This window comes from Onychostoma macrolepis, chromosome 22 (assembly GCF_012432095.1).
Source record: "Onychostoma macrolepis isolate SWU-2019 chromosome 22, ASM1243209v1, whole genome shotgun sequence".
Lineage (NCBI taxonomy): Eukaryota > Metazoa > Chordata > Actinopteri > Cypriniformes > Cyprinidae > Onychostoma > Onychostoma macrolepis.
In genome coordinates, this window is record NC_081176.1 from 17,151,702 (window position 1) to 17,168,009 (window position 16,308).

General features: G+C 34.2%; 1 protein-coding gene across 4 annotated transcripts in view; it reads right to left on the reverse strand.

Moving 5' to 3' along the window:
- Positions 1-16,308, reverse strand: part of lrp1ba (low density lipoprotein receptor-related protein 1Ba) — a 306,580-nt gene that overhangs the window by 149,381 nt on the left and 140,891 nt on the right. For all 4 annotated transcript variants that reach the window (XM_058759880.1, XM_058759883.1, XM_058759882.1 and 1 more), the window contains 5 exons: positions 13,687-13,818; positions 12,281-12,508; positions 11,136-11,310; positions 10,220-10,314; positions 6,524-6,673 (listed from right to left, as the gene is read on the reverse strand). In XM_058759880.1, the coding sequence (XP_058615863.1) occupies positions 6,524-6,673; positions 10,220-10,314; positions 11,136-11,310; positions 12,281-12,508; positions 13,687-13,818 (780 nt within the window). The remainder of the gene's footprint in view (positions 1-6,523; positions 6,674-10,219; positions 10,315-11,135; positions 11,311-12,280; positions 12,509-13,686; positions 13,819-16,308) is intronic.

Here is a 16,308-nt window from a genome sequence, read left to right on the forward strand (position 1 = left end):
TAGAACATCTATTAATCTCTTCCAGGCTATACGCCCATAACTCATTGGAAATTTCTGACCCTAATTCTTCCTCCCATAAGCTTTTGATTGAAGATGTAGTAGGTAATTGGGAGGCCTGGAGAGTGTTATAGATGCAGGAAATCATTTTCCCTTTACCAAAATAGTCCTTAAGGTAGGTGTCAAGACATGCAGGGCTAATTGTTGCGAACCTGTTTAAGTAAGAGTGAACATAGTTCCTCACTTGCAAGAACCTAAAAAAATTACTTCCATGAAGTTTGTATTTTTCCTGATTTCTTTCAAAGGAAATAAAGGTACCATCTTGAAACAGATCGCTTACTGTGTGAATTCCTGCATCTCTCCATTGTTGAAAACCTTTATCTAGTATAGAAGGTATAAAAGAGGGGTTGTCAGCTATAGGAATTAGTAAAGGTAATGTCTCCACCCCAAAATGAGTTCTAATTTGTTTAAGGGCTGCTTCTGTACATTTCCTTTTTAGAGCTTGTTAGTGAAAGAATCACAGCCCCAAGACTGTACGGGGTACATTCATCTTGTTCTAATCTGAACCAGTCAAGTTGTCCGCTTTTATCATTTAATAGTATTGATATAATTCTAAGGTTAGCCGCCCAGCAATAGCAGAGGAACTCCCCTACACTAAACCAGAGGAGCACATACATAATAAATAAATAACTTTTAATAGGATGTGCTCATTTTTGACAGAAGACCACTGAAGATTTCAAAGTCCAGTTTTAACTGAAATTATTTGATGATCAGCCATAAATACTGTCCAAATAAAGTCTGTGTGCATTAAAAAGGACTTTCAATGGGATGCACTTACTTTTTCACAGCGCTATATTGACAGGACTATAAGGGCTCATTTGATATGGAAATTATTTTAAAAAATGTGTGAATTTCCAGTAAGAATAACTGTATTTTTTATATTGTTAAAATGGTCTAAAACCATGTCTAATGGAGTCTGAAGTGTAGTCAACTTTCATTGTACATAAATGTCATTGAACAAACTATACTTCTATCTCTCATAGTTTCATTTTCATTCATAAGATTAATTATTTCCCAAATAAGGGTCATAAGTTCTTCAAGTCTAAGAATGAGTAGACTGTCATTTAAAGACAACAATGACAAAGAAAATGAAAACGGAAAAGAAACCATTAATAATTCATTATCTCTTTACTTGTTTCCTTACTCCCGGGATGGCTGGTAAAAAACGGGGTTAATTAGACATTAATATTAAACAAACGAGTGTAATAATCAAACGGCCATGAGATGAGAATCAAGAATGTGTCAGACGAAGTTCAGTTGCTTCATCTCACCGAAAGGAGAAAGGAAGAAATAAAGCGAGATGATGTGTCTTCAAATGAAAGCCTGTGCATTTTTGTCACGAATTTCTCTGCTGTATGATTCAAACACAAATTCCTTTGTTTCCATCTGGTTTGATACAATAATTTATATGTACCTTCTAATATACGGCTGTATATAAAATATTAGGGTGTTATATACAGTAGCATGGCTCCACATAACACCCTGATAAATGAGAGGAGTAAACAGTGTTCGGTGTGGCTAAGCAGACAGAACAGAATTCAACCATCACTCCATTACCAGCTCGCAGATGCTGATTGCCGGGATGGTGCTCAATCTGATTGTATTAGTGGTTGGCAATGTTGGTTTCTGATTGTGAGAGGGTTTGAGAGGATGATATAGCAGGAGAAGCGAGAACAGGTTGTTCCTCTGGGTTTAATCAAATAATATATCCGAATTTGGCATGTTTGGCTGGGCAAATTATTTATCTTACGCAGTCTTCAAGATTCAAGATCTCTTACCTCAGATTCATTGTTCAAAATATTACACAGCCTGTCTTACTGAGAAACTGGTGTGGGTGGAATAAGCCAAATGAAATGAGTTATAATTTGTGTGGCTTTAAAATTATATTTCACAATATAGTTGTTTCAGGAAATGTAATAAAAAAATGATTCAGATATTAAATAACCATGCAGTGATGCGTATAGTTGGATACTGCAGTGAATCATACATTGTACTAATCAAATATACTCACAAAAGTGTCTTTGTACACATACAGTGTGTGGGGGTAGGTTTATTTGAACAGTGAGAGACAGGATAACAACAACAAAAAATCCAGAAAAACGCATTTCAAAAAAGTTAATTTATTTGCATTTTAATGAGTGAAATAAGTATTTGATCCCCTATCAATCAGCAAGATTTCTGGCTCCCAGGTGTCTTTTATACAGGTAAGGAGCTGAGATTAGGAGCACTCTCTTAAAGGGATTGCTCCTAATCTGAGTTTGTTACCTGTATAAAAGACACCTGTCCACAGAAGCAATCAGCTGTCCAAGGATGTCAGGGACAAGATTGTAGACCTACACAAGGCTGGAATGGGCTACAAGGCCATCACCAAGTAGCTTGGTGAGAAGGTGACAACAGTTAGTGTGGTTATTCGCAAATGGAAGAAACACCAAATAACTGTCAATCTCCCTCGGACTGGGGCTCCATGCAAGATCTCACCTCGTGGAGTTTCAATGATCATGAGAACGGTGAGGAATCAGCCCAGAACTACACGGGAGGATATTGTCAATGATCTCAAGGCAGCTGGGACCATAGTCACCAAGAAAACAATTGGTAACACACTACACCGTGAAGGACTGAAATCCTGCAGCGCCTGCAAGGTCCCTCTGCTCAAGAAAGCACATGTACAGCCCGTCTGAAGTTTGCCAATGATTCAGAGGAGAACTGGGTGAAAGTGTTGTGGTCAGATGAGACCAAAATCAAGCTCTTTGGCATCAACTCAACTCGCCGTGTTTGGAGGAGGAGGAATGCTGCCTGTGACCCCAAGAACACCATCCCCACCGTCAAACATGGAGGTGGAAACATTATGCTTTGGGGGTGTTTTTCTGCTAAGGGGACAGGACCACTGCACCGCATCAAAGGGACGATGGACGGGGCCATGTACCGTCAGGGCCAGGGCATTGAAAATGGGTCGTGGATGGGTATTCCAGCATGACATAACCCAAAACATACAGCCAAGGCAACAAAGGAGTGGCTCAAGAAGAAGCACATTAAGGTCCTAGAGTGGTCTAGCCAGTCTCCAGACCTAACCTCCAGACATTAGAAAATCTGTGGAGGGAGCTGAAGGTTCGAGCTGCCAAACGTCAGCCTCGAAACCTTAATGACTTGGTAGAGGATCTGCAAAGAGGAATGGGGCAAAATCCCTCCTGAGATGTGTGCAAACCTGGTGGCCAACTACAAGAAACGTCTGACCTCTGTGATTGCCAACAAGGGTACCGAGTCATGTTTGCGAAGGGGTCAAATACTTATTTCACTCATTAAAATGCAAATCGATTTATAACTTTTTTGAAATGCGTTTTTCTGGATTTTTTTGTTGTTATTCTGTCTCTCACTGTTAAAATAAACCTACCATTAAAATTATAGACTGATCATTTCTTTGTCAGTGGGCAAATGTACAAAATCAGCAGGGGATCAAATATTTTTTTTTCCCCACTGTACATATCACATTTTATTACTTTCTGTTTTATTTGGAATGTGATTTACACAAAGCAAAGGATGATTACTCATGAAGAAAATCTTTGCATAACATCATATAATGATTGATTTAAAAAAGAAAATACACTAATACAAATGATCACATATAATTACAAACCATTTAAATCTAAAAATTAAACCATATAGACAATTTATATACAGTAGATATAATTTGTATATATACACACACAAAGATGTGTTGTTCATATTTATTGTAAATTAATTTAAATTGTATTTATATAATATTTATATTTCAAGCCATTGTTAAAATAAAAGCCAAAACAGAATTTTATATTAATGTGCAGTTATATTATATGAATGCAGTTTTATATTAATATAAATAAATGGGTTTTGTTAAATGTTAAAACATTTAAGGTTAAAACAAAAACTATTTTAAATATATAAAATTAATTATAAATAATAATTATTAATAATTGTTTACTATAATTGTATGCAATATATAATGTACATATACTGTGTACAAAATAACTTAATTATTATTGTAAATAATTATTAATTGTGAGAATTAAATGTAAATATTTAAAATTTCTATCTATCTCTATCTCTAAAATCTCTAATTCTGATCAGCAGTTGTCATCTGATGCACGTTTTGTCTCCTGAACGACGTTTCAAACAGAACTGATGTTTTTTGCTGATGATCCTCTGGTTTTGAACCAGCTGTTCAGATTAACGTCAATCCACAAATGATAAAAAGTGGGCACCATGATCCCAGAACCCCTCTTGACACAGTTATCCACTGGGTCAAAGGAAATTAAATGATGAAAGCAAGAGGGGCACTTGGGCAAGTGCTTCATTGAGTTTCTTTATGTGAGAGAAAGACTCTGAAATTGAAACACTATATCTGCTCTCAACAAATAAAAGAAAAAAGAATATGTTTTAGGAATGTAACTATGGCCTAGGTGTGTTTGTTTTTTTCTTTACAGACAATACGAAATCAAAGCTGACCCTATGTACTTTCTTAATAAATATATTTCATCGTTGTGCACAATCCATCACTTCATCAAAAAAAAAAAAACTGTTTACTGTATTATTACTATAATAACTATATTATTAAATAACTGTTTACAGTATATAATTTTTTGTTTGTCATTTTAATTTTTTCTTTGCCCTTCACACTTCACAATAAGGTTCCATACATTAATTTTAACACTTACTATTACATTATTAAAATCAAAAGTTGTATCTGTTAATATTATTTACTGTATCGAGCTAACAAAAACTAACAATAAACAGCTATTATGTTTTAACATTAACAAAGATGTATAAATATTGCAACAAATGTACTGCCCTTTGTTAATTTTAGTTTATGCAATATCTAACAATATCAAACTAAAACTTACTGTAAAGTATAAATTAGCATGAATAGAAGATAAAATTCTATTATTATGTGAGCAGAAACAGAATGCAGAGCAAAGAAGATAAACAAAACAAAAACAAAACACAAACAAAAGTAAAACAAAACAAAGAGCAAAATAAAAAACAGTGAAACTAAAAAAAAAAAAAACAGGACTTAAATAGTGCAAACAAAAATAAAAATGAACCAAAAAAACAGAGCAAACAAACCAAGACAAAAAAAAAACCTAAACAAAAAACAGCAAAACTAAAAAAACAGAACAAAAATTAGCAAACAAATCAAACAACAAAACAAAACTGAAATAAAACAAAACTAATGCAGAGAAAACAAAACTAAAAGCAGAGCAAACAAAACAAAACAAAAACAGCAAAATGAAACAAAAACAAGAGCAAAACAAAACTGAACAGAGCAAAATAAAAACAGCAAAAAAACAAAAACAGAACAAAAACAGAGTAAACAAAACAAGACAAAAAACAGCAAAACTTAACAAAAAAAGAACAAAACTAAAAACAGAGCAAACAAAAAACTAACAAAAAAAAACAAACTAAACAAAAACATCAGAACAAAAACAAACAAAAAATATACAAAAAGCAAACAAAACAAAATTAAAAAAAAAAAAAAAAAAAAAAGCAACGCAAAAAAAACAAAAAACAGAACAAAGCAAAACTACAAACAGAGAAGAAAAAAAAAATCAACTAGCTTTGCAACTGGCAAAATAATAAGATAAACTTAAAACTACTATATAAATATATATTTTAATACATTTGACCACAGATTTACCAATCCAGAAATATACCTATAACAACCCAAAATGTGATTTTCCAACTTGTTTTCTCTTTTTAGAGGTCCAATCAAATCAGGTCACTTAAGAATAAGCCACATTACAGAAGTTAAATGAGTTATGAATATTCATTTTACATTTACATTTGCTCATTTAGCAGACACTTTAATCCAGTGAAAATGAGGAACATCACAAGCAATTTAAAATGTTATGCCATCTGTATTGTCAATACAGTTTCCTCCGTTTTGACAAATCGTTCCGTTTTCCTCATTTGCTTTGCATAAAAGCACCTGCTAAATGAATAAATGTAAATGTCACAAAAAAAAAAAAAGAAAAAGAAAAATCTTTAGGATTTGCACCAAAAATCAACTGTGAGTCAGAAGCCACATGTAGACAAGATGACAGCGCAAATTCATATATGTCTTTGGCCAAGTCTCAAACCCAGCAGAGCTGCTACAATCAGCAAACACAGCTGTGACATCAAAAGTTGTGAGTCATCAAAGTTCAAGAAAAAACCCATGTCAGAACATGAATAGTGTTGCAATTCAAGCCCTTTGAAAACAACAATCTCCCTCAATTGATTTGTAATTGCAGTGTACTAAAACAGCTCCACAATTAAGCCTTAACAAAAACCCTGAAGCCCACATTCAGCATAAAAACTGTTCCTTATCATTCATATGCCGCTGTTCACAAACCATTTATACTGTCTATCACCGTACTAATTAAATAGCTCCATTATTTGCTTGGTTATAATTAACCTTACTAAATCAATGCTGATGAAAACAGCCTTCACTCACCCATCACTGCTAATGCCATGGCTTTCTGGAGCTCTTTTTTCAAGCTGTCAATCACATCCAGGCCACTCCCATCCAGGTTACACCTATTAATTGTTCCGTTTCCAGAACTTATCCAGTATAGCTTGTTGGCTGAGTAGTCGATCGACAGCCCTGGAAAGCACAAAGAAAATATGAAAACATGTAAAGCAATGGCTCATAAAAAATACATACAGTGAGGAAAATAAGTATTTGAACACCCTGCTATTTTGCAAGTTCTCACACTTAGAAATCATGGAGGGGTCTGAAATTGTCATCGTAGGTGCATGTCCACTGTGAGAGACATAATCTAAAAAAAATCCAGAAATCACAATGTATGATTTTTAACTATTTATTTGTATGATACAGCTGCAAATAAGTATTTGAACACCTGAGAAAATCAATGTTAATATTTGGTACAGTAGCCTTTGTTTGCAATTACAGAGGTCAAACATTTCCTGTAGTTTTTCACCAGATTTGCACACACTGCAGGAGGGATTTTGGCCCACTCCTCCACACAGATCTTCTCTAGATCAGTCAGGTTTCTGGCCTGTCGCTGAGAAACACGGAGTTTGAGCTCCCTCAAAGATTCTCTATTGGGTTTAGGTCTGGAGACTGGCTAGGCCACGCCAGAACCTTGATATGCTTCTTACAGAGCCACTCCTTGGTTATCCTGGCTGTGTGCTTCGGATCATTGTCATGTTGGAAGACCCAGCCTCGACCCATCTTCAATGCTCTAACTGAGGGAAGGAGGTTGTTCCCCAAAATCTCGCAATACATGGCCCCGGTCATCCTCTCCTTAATACAGTGCAGTCGCCCTGTCCCATGTGCGGAAAAACACCCCAAAGCATGATGCTACCACCCCATGCTTCACAGTAGGGATGGTGTTCTTGGGATGGTACTCATCATTCTTCTTCCTCCAAACACGTTTAGTGGAATTATGACCAAAAGTTCTATTTTGGTCTCATCTGACCACATGACTTTCTCCCATGACTCCTCTGGATCATCCAAATGGTCATTGGCAAACTTAAGTCGGGCCTGGACATGTGCTGGTTTAAGCAGGGGAACCTTCCGTGCCATGCATGATTTCAAACCATGACGCCTTAGTGTATTACCAACAGTAACCTTGGAAACGGTGGTCCCAGCTCTTTTCAGGTCATTGACCAGCTCCTCCCGTGTAGTTCTGGGCTGATTTCTCACCTTTCTTAGGATCATTGAGACCCCACGAGGTGAGATCTTGCATGGAGCCCCAGTCCGAGGGAGATTGACAGTCATGTTTAGCTTCTTCCATTTTCTAATGATTGCTCCAACAGTGGACCTTTTTTCACCAAGCTGCTTGGCAATTTCCCGTAGCCCTTTCCAGCCTTGTGGAGGTGTACAATTTTGTCTCTAGTGTCTTTGGACAGCTCTTTGGTCTTGGCCATGTTAGTAGTTGGATTCTTACTGATTGTATGGGGTGGACAGGTGTCTTTATGCAGCTAACGACCTCAAAGAGGTGCATCTAATTTAGGATAATAAATGGAGTGGAGGTGGACATTTTAAAGGCAGACTAACAGGTCTTTGAGGGTCAGAATTCTAGCTGATAGACAGGTGTTCAAATACTTATTTGCAGCTGTATCATACAAATAAATAGTTAAAAATCATACATTGTGATTTCTGGATTTTTTTTAGATTATGTCTCTCACAGTGGACATGCACCCACGATGACAATTTCAGACCCCTCCATGATTTCTAAGTGGGAGAACTTGCAAAATAGCAGGGTGTTCAAATACTTATTTTCCTCACTGTATATAAGCAAATATGCTGATAATATGAGCATAATGTTGTTCTATTGAACTTTCTATTCAAAGAATGCAGAAAAAATATTTAAAAAAATAAAATAAAAGATCAGTTTCCATATATTAGAATGATTTCTGAAGGATCATGTGACACTTAAGACTTGAGTAATGATTCTAAAAATTCAGCTTTGCATCACAGGAATAATTTATATATTATAATATTTTACAATAGTAAACAGTTATTTTAAATTGTAATAAAATTTAAAAATGTTACAGTCTTTACTATATTATTTTAACAAATAAATACAGCCTTGGTGAGTATAAGAGACTTTTGGGTTTTAAAGACATGAGGGAGAGAAAATGATAGCAATTTTCATTTTTTTGGTGATGTATTCCTTTAACTGGATGCTCGAGAGTAAACAGAATTAGCCCAAGCTTCATTATTTGACCTTATCTTGTCACAAGAGATGTTTCTGTTAAACATAGCTAATTTAAATAACAAAGAACCGAACATTGTTTCATCTTATGAATATCAACACACATCGTCACTAACAAATCGTGTCTGGTTATTTGAAATCTGCAATTTCCCCTACAGCAAAGCATGTTTATTTGCTGCACAGCATAAATAGTGTTCAAAAAGAGTTCAAAAGGTTGATTTCTCTTTTTATTTCCTTCATCTGCAATAATCCCTTGTTCACATCATAATGATAACCACTGTTACTTAAGATTTGGCTTAGGCCATAATCACATGTACTGCGTGTCGGGGAGATTTTGCTTTAATTATGAGTTGAGGAGAGAACCACGAACATCTCAGAGAGCTCTAACAATACCTAGGGCTACTACTCAGACCAAATTACTAAAGATATAATGATTTCAACAGACATGGCCTAGGGGAAGAGGAGGAATGAGTAAATGGAGCCCTTATTCTCACATGCAATTACAGTAAATACATGTACATGAGGCCGTGTGATCTTGCAAATGTTAAAATAGATTGTCTGAAACAGCAGATTTCTTAAATGGTTAAAACAAAAACAAAAGTAAAAGCACAAAAGCGAAACAAACATTAAAGCAAAGAAAACAGTGTTGCTAACATCTTACTCTATGCTGAAACAAACAACAAAAAAGAGTAAAATAATTTAATTAAAAAAAGAAAAATGCAAAACAGACAAAGGCAAAGCAAAAAAAAACAAACAAAAAGCAAAGCAAAATAAAACAAAAAGCAACACAAAACAGACTAAACCAAAGCAAAACAGATGAAAGCAACACAAAACAAAGCAAAACAAAACAAACAAAAGCAACACGAAACAGACTAAACCAAAGCTCAAGCAAAGAAAAGCAAAGCAAAACAGATGACTACAGAAAAGACTAAAGCAAAGCAAAATGAAGCACAGAAAAGCAAAGCAAAGCAAAGCAAAAGTAATGCAAAACAGACTAAACCAAAGCAAAAGCAAAGCAAAACAAAACAGACTAAATCGAAGCAAAAGAGATGAATGCGATGCAAATCAAAGCAAAGAAAAGCAAAACAAATGCAAAAGCAAATCAAAAAAGACTAAAGCAAAGCAGAAACAAAGAAAAAAAAGCAATGCAAAACAGACAATAGCAAAGCAAAGACAAACTAAAATGAAAAAGCAATGAAAAAGCAGTGCAAAACAGACTAAAGCAAAGCAAAATGAAGCAAAGAAAAGCAAATAAAACAGAACAAAAGCAATGCAAAACAGAAAAGCAAAACAAAGAAAAACAAAGCAAAACAAAAACAAAAAAGCAATGCAAAACAGACAAAAGCAAAGCAACGTCAAGCTAAATTAAACAAAAACAATGCAAAAAGCTATGCAATCAGACTAAAGCAAAGAAACACTCTCTAAGTACACATCTCACTACTGCAGGATTTGGAACTTCAATTTACCAACAGGCTCCTTCTGGTTCTGGTGCAGAATCTTGATGTTGCTGCCATCCATATTGGCCATATTTATAGTGCCTCCATCCATCCAGAACATCTTCCTGTAGACCACAACAAAACAAGAATCATTCAGAGAGATGGATGAGTCTTGGAGATGAGGATGGGACTCTTCTGTTTAAGGATCGCGACCCGCGTGAAGGTCGGGAAGGTAGAAAAGAACTTTATCTTCACAATCACCACAGAGCACAAAACAATCAAATAAAGCTGTCTCTATCTCCCTCATACATCTTGATGGTGCGCATGAACCTATGTGACAGATGACTTTCAGAAATGTCGAAGAGGTCGGAAGCTAAAACGAGAAGACAGCTGGCGGAAAAAACGCGACACAAGGGGCAAAGATCACGAGAGATATCGGCAACAACATGCGCACTGTACCGTGCTTAAGATCCATCACTGGATGAATCGTGTTATATTAAATCTTGTGTAAACAATTGCGAGGAACTGGCTTCGTTTTTAATTAGCTTGCATGCTTGGAATCATAATGTATGCTAATTAAAGAGCTGTCATTGACCAGCCCAACAAGGGTAAGATAAATTCACATTTCTGATTGGCTGACAACCAGTTTGGCGTCGTTAAAGAGTTTTCACGGCTACAACGATTTGTCAGTCTTAATCAACTCTAAGAAAATGACTCTAATAACTTTAGTTAATTGTGCACGCTGAATATAAACAGAGACCTGTTCAGTAATTAGTTCTGTAACTGATGTTTCTCACACGCAGCTTTGATAGTAACAAAAGGTGACAATTCGACGGAAGTGTGCAATTACTTACTAATAAATAGGATAGCGATCTTTAGCGACACGCAGCCCGTAACTTCTCCAATATGGATACAGCTAATTGTTAGTGTGGTTTTTGCTTTTTACCCTTTAGATGGATGCAGGACGAGACACTTGGGTTTGTCCATGCCGTGAACAACGGTGGTTTTGAGAGATCCATCAAGACGGGCGACGTTAATGTGGGTCTCGTCATTGTCTGAGCTCATCCAGTACATGTTTCTCGACAGCCAGTCAATAGCCAGGCCACGGACATTAGATAGGTCTGTAAATACAGATATTATCAACACATAATCAGCATTTTTCATCTTTTCATTACATAAAACAAAGTACACACACAGCAAAATGTATGTGTGTGTGTGTGTGTGTGCACACGCATAATGTTATGCATTGCACCTTTCGTCATTTGTTTTAACAAAATAAAACAAATAGAAGGAATAGAATAGAATAGAAGAGAACAGAACAGAACATGTCCTTTTTCACTTCATAAAATGTTAAAACAAGACAGACAAAAAGGAAACAAAATGAACTAAAAATAAAAAATGCAATAGGAAAGAAATAACAATAATATAATATAATATAATATAATATAATATAATATAATATAATATAATATAATATAATATAATATAATATAATATAATATATAATATAATATAATATAATATAATATAATATAATATAATATAGTCAAGATAATAAATATTTAATTTATTTTAATATAACAATGTTTATATTTTTGTACAACATATTTCATAATTTTTTATCAAATTAAAAATAAAATAAAAAGAAATTATATATATAAAAAATGAAAAGAAGGAGAAAAAACAACATAAAATGAAAAAATAAAACAAGTTATGATTTAATATAATTTAGTATAACATAAGTTTTATTATATTATATATTTTTGTACAGCACCTTTCATAATATTTTATATAAATAAAATGGAAATAAATAAACAAATAATTAAATAAATACATAAATAAATTATATAATACAATATCATATAATTTGTAATTTATATATTTATAAACAAATAGGCTGTGTTTAAAAACAGACAAAAATTAATTATCTACATATTTATTCATGTTAATGAAACAAGCTGCTAATTGTGAATACTTTTATGAAAGCCAAATGACAACAAAAATGCAAAATAAGGTATCATTTGACACTTCTATCAATGAAAGTGTGTAAACTGTGTAAGATTATAACTGTCAAAATGGAACTCGACGTACCTCCAGACAGGACGGTTTCGAGTTTGGTTCCGTTAATGAACGCCCGTTTTATCGTTCGGGTCTTCACATCGGCCCAGTAAATCCTCTCGTCTACAGCATCGTAATCCATTGTTGAGACGTCATCGATATCGGGTACGGTGAGGGCCATGATTACGTTGAGGTACGGGTTGTCGATGTCCACTCCTCGAATCTCAGATCTCCGAGCATATAACAGAAACTTCTTCACACCTGTTCACAAATGCATAAATATATAATCAACTTAAATTCATTCTCAATTGAATTCTATTTCTCTGTCTCCAGTATCTCTGGAAGTGAAAAATATGACCTAAATCAGTTAGCGGGACAAATATAATAAGGGGAATTGAGTGTCCTTACAAAGGCAGCGCTATAAAGACATAAAGCTCAAAGGACTCATACTGTAAATTCTCCTTTCTTGACCTCTAGAGAGATCTCTGGGGCGGCCGGTAAAGAGAGATCTCCATTTCAGTCTGTAATGAGTTTAGGTAGGTCGCGAAAGTCTCCTGATACACGCTATAATTATTCCAATATCAGACATTCTGCTTCATATCAGCTCCATTCAATTGTGGATCGCTCATTTTTATGAAGAAACCTATATTGTAATTCGCAAATTGTGCCTCAATGAAGTATCAGTGTACATGAATGGCATTTCTTGCCCAAAAATATCACTTTTGAGTCCAAATATCAGATCTGTGCATTAGACATTGCCATGTATAAAGACATCTAATGTTAATATTAAATCAAACAATGTTACAAAAAAGAGACAACTACTCATAGCTTTTTTGCTCATTACTTATATATATATATATATATATATATATATATATATATATATATATATATATATAAACATAATATAATGAAATGTACCAATTAAACCAAGGACTGAATTGATAGTTGGTATGCATATATGTTTAATTATTTATTTTGTTTTATTAATATAATGAAACAAATGTACCAAAGGACTGGGTCGATATGCATGTATGTTTACTTAATTTGATGCATTTGAACACAGTCCTTTATTTAATTATTAGATATCATTTTAATATTAAATTATTTTTTATATATATATATATATATATATATATATATATATATATATATATATATATTATTGACTTGAGTTTTAACATTACAATGTTTGAAAAGTGTTTTAAATAATATTAATATATGTTATACATAAATGCAACTTCATAATATTATTATAAATATTATTATTATTATTCAATACAATGATATAAAATACAAAGACTTAATACTTTATGTACGATTTGAATTTTCTAATATTAAAAGTCTTAAAAGTCTTTAGGTGTTAGAGTTTCAGTGTGCGTGCCAAACACGTCTCGTAAAAAGCGAGATCTACAGTCCAGGAGACAGGCTGTGCTCACCTTGGCAGCTTCGGTTGTTGGCCGACAGTTTCATGAGATGTGGACAAGAGCAAGATGCAGAACCATTATAATTTATAAGGCAGAGGTGAGAACACGGGCCTCTTCCTTTGTTACCAGCACACGGGTTAGGGGCTGAAGAAGACAGGAGAAGAGAAGAGAAAACATTAATAAAAGAATATCTGAGCATACATTCTCCATACGTTGCATTAATAATTCATTCTCCTGACTTACCACCACAGCAACTTATTAGACAGCAATGCCTTTGATTATTATTTCCACAGGTCAACGTTAAAATTTTTACATTTAATTTCTTAATATTTCCATGCATGTAGTCTCCTGAAAACCAAAAGTATTCTGCCTAACAAGTGGAAGATGTGGATGGTGTGCTGAGTAATTAGGCCCCTTATTCCCTACCCAACATTCCCTGGGTTTGTTCTTGCTCAGAGCAAGGTTGTTACTCCACAACTCTAAATGGGACCGTAAAACACACACGTAACTAAAAAATGCATAACAAGTCCATAAAAACAGTCGCTTTGGGCCTAATGAATACAGTAATCTCTATGTCACTCTCGCTAAGCTTTTCTGACACGTGAAAACCAATAGCGATGCGGGCCGTACGCTTCAGACGCAGATGGATAATGAAAACGGACACAAAACAGACATCCAGAGCTATAAACAAAATCCCAAAACAGAGGAAAGCAGGTGCTAAGCCACAGGACAAAAACACCCAAGAGCAGACACAGAAAAAGGTCAGAAAAAAATGCTATAATGGTTCAGGCTAAAGCCCATTCATTTTACAAAAGTTATTTCATTTCAGTGTATTGCCTATTAACTTAAATTATTGCTTGGAAAAAATTTAAAGTTGAAATAAAAAGTTTACCTAATTGAGAAATACTTGAATGTACAGTGACATTGTTATGTAATTTGTAAAAAATAAATAACAAATAATAATAACAATCATCATCATCTTTATTTTCCAGATCACTGTTTCAAATAAAATAAATAAATAATTAAATATATAAATAAATGAAACATTATTTATACAGCACTTTTTAAGTTCAAAATACATCAAATGAAGGGCATGAAAACATTTTAATAAAACAAATAAAAGATGTATGACAACAGATGAAACAAAACAACAGCTAAATAAATAAATAAATATTAAAGTGCAAATGACCAGTGCTATAAACAATATTTAAAAACAGAGTAGATCAAGTGTTAACCTACAGGACAGCCACAAGAACAGAAACAATAAATAAAAAAAAAAAATAAAAAATAAAAGGTTTTTCTTTTATAAATAGTTCAGTCCAAGGCTAATTCATTTTCTCACATTTTTATTCTTAAATTATTGCTGACTATTTTACTTGAATAATTACTATGAATGTTTACTTGATTCATACAAATAAAATAAAATACAATAAAGTAAAGTGAAGTAAATTAAAATAAAGTAAAATAAAATAAATAAACTGGGTTCCAGATAAAAATGTTTGAAAAGAACAAAAGCTACAACACATTTAATAATAACTTTATTTATAAAGCAACTTTCAGACATAAAAGGCAGCTCAAAGTGCTTCAAATGTCATAATATAAACATTTAATCACAACAAATAAAGATAAAAGCCTAGGGGGGTAAAACAGATGAAACAAAAGAAATGAGCAAAAGATAAAAGCAAAAATTATCAGCGCTATAAACAAAATCACAAAACAAAGTAAAGTCAAGCCACAGGACAAGCACAGCCAAGAGCAGAAACAAAAGAAAGCTACAAAAAACGATCATAAATGTTTCAATCTAAAAGCTCAGGAGCACACTTTTGGCTTACAAACACCCATTTCTAAAGTAGCCTGTGAGGTAAATTTCAAAACAACCTGGTTCAAAGCGTGAGATGGCGAGTCTAAATATATAATTCTAAAATGATTCACTCCAGATTCACTTTCATCAACTTTCATCATCATTTTCAAGGACTGTATATAGTTGAAGGTTGTACTTCAAATCGAATTTGATCAGAACATGAAAAAACAAACCCACAATCTCCAAAAAAGCCTTCACACATCTGTGCGGCATATCACTGCATCCAAACCGTAGGTTTATAGCTGCCAATCACTATCTGGAACGCTCCGTGAATGTTTCCGCCAGCCCATTATAAGTGTTTATCTGGAGTCATGAGTTAACAAAGAGCCTCTTAGCGCCAATAAGGGTGTAATTTAGCTTTGGTGGATGATGCCAAGCTCTATGTGTTGACAGAAGGCTGATTCTTCCGCATCTGGCAGATGTAGACCCAAGGGAAAAGATTCTGGACAGCCATCACGGGCTGATTCAATTGTGTTTTATTTATGAGACGTTTTTTGGCTCTTCTTTTGTACTTTATTGCCCAAATGGTGAACAAATTCTATTAGGCCAATTAAAAGAGGGTTACAGAAGGAGGGACAGATTTCAAGCGCATGTTCAGCGAACACTGAACTGATACACGCTGCAAGAAATTACCCAGAGGTCATTAGGGGTGGCTCTTTTGACTTGGGCCAGTAAGCAACCAGCAAAAACACCTAACAACCTTATAACATCCCATTAAAAAACACTCTGAACACATTAGCAAGTCACAGCTTTTCAGAAAATGCTAAGCAAAC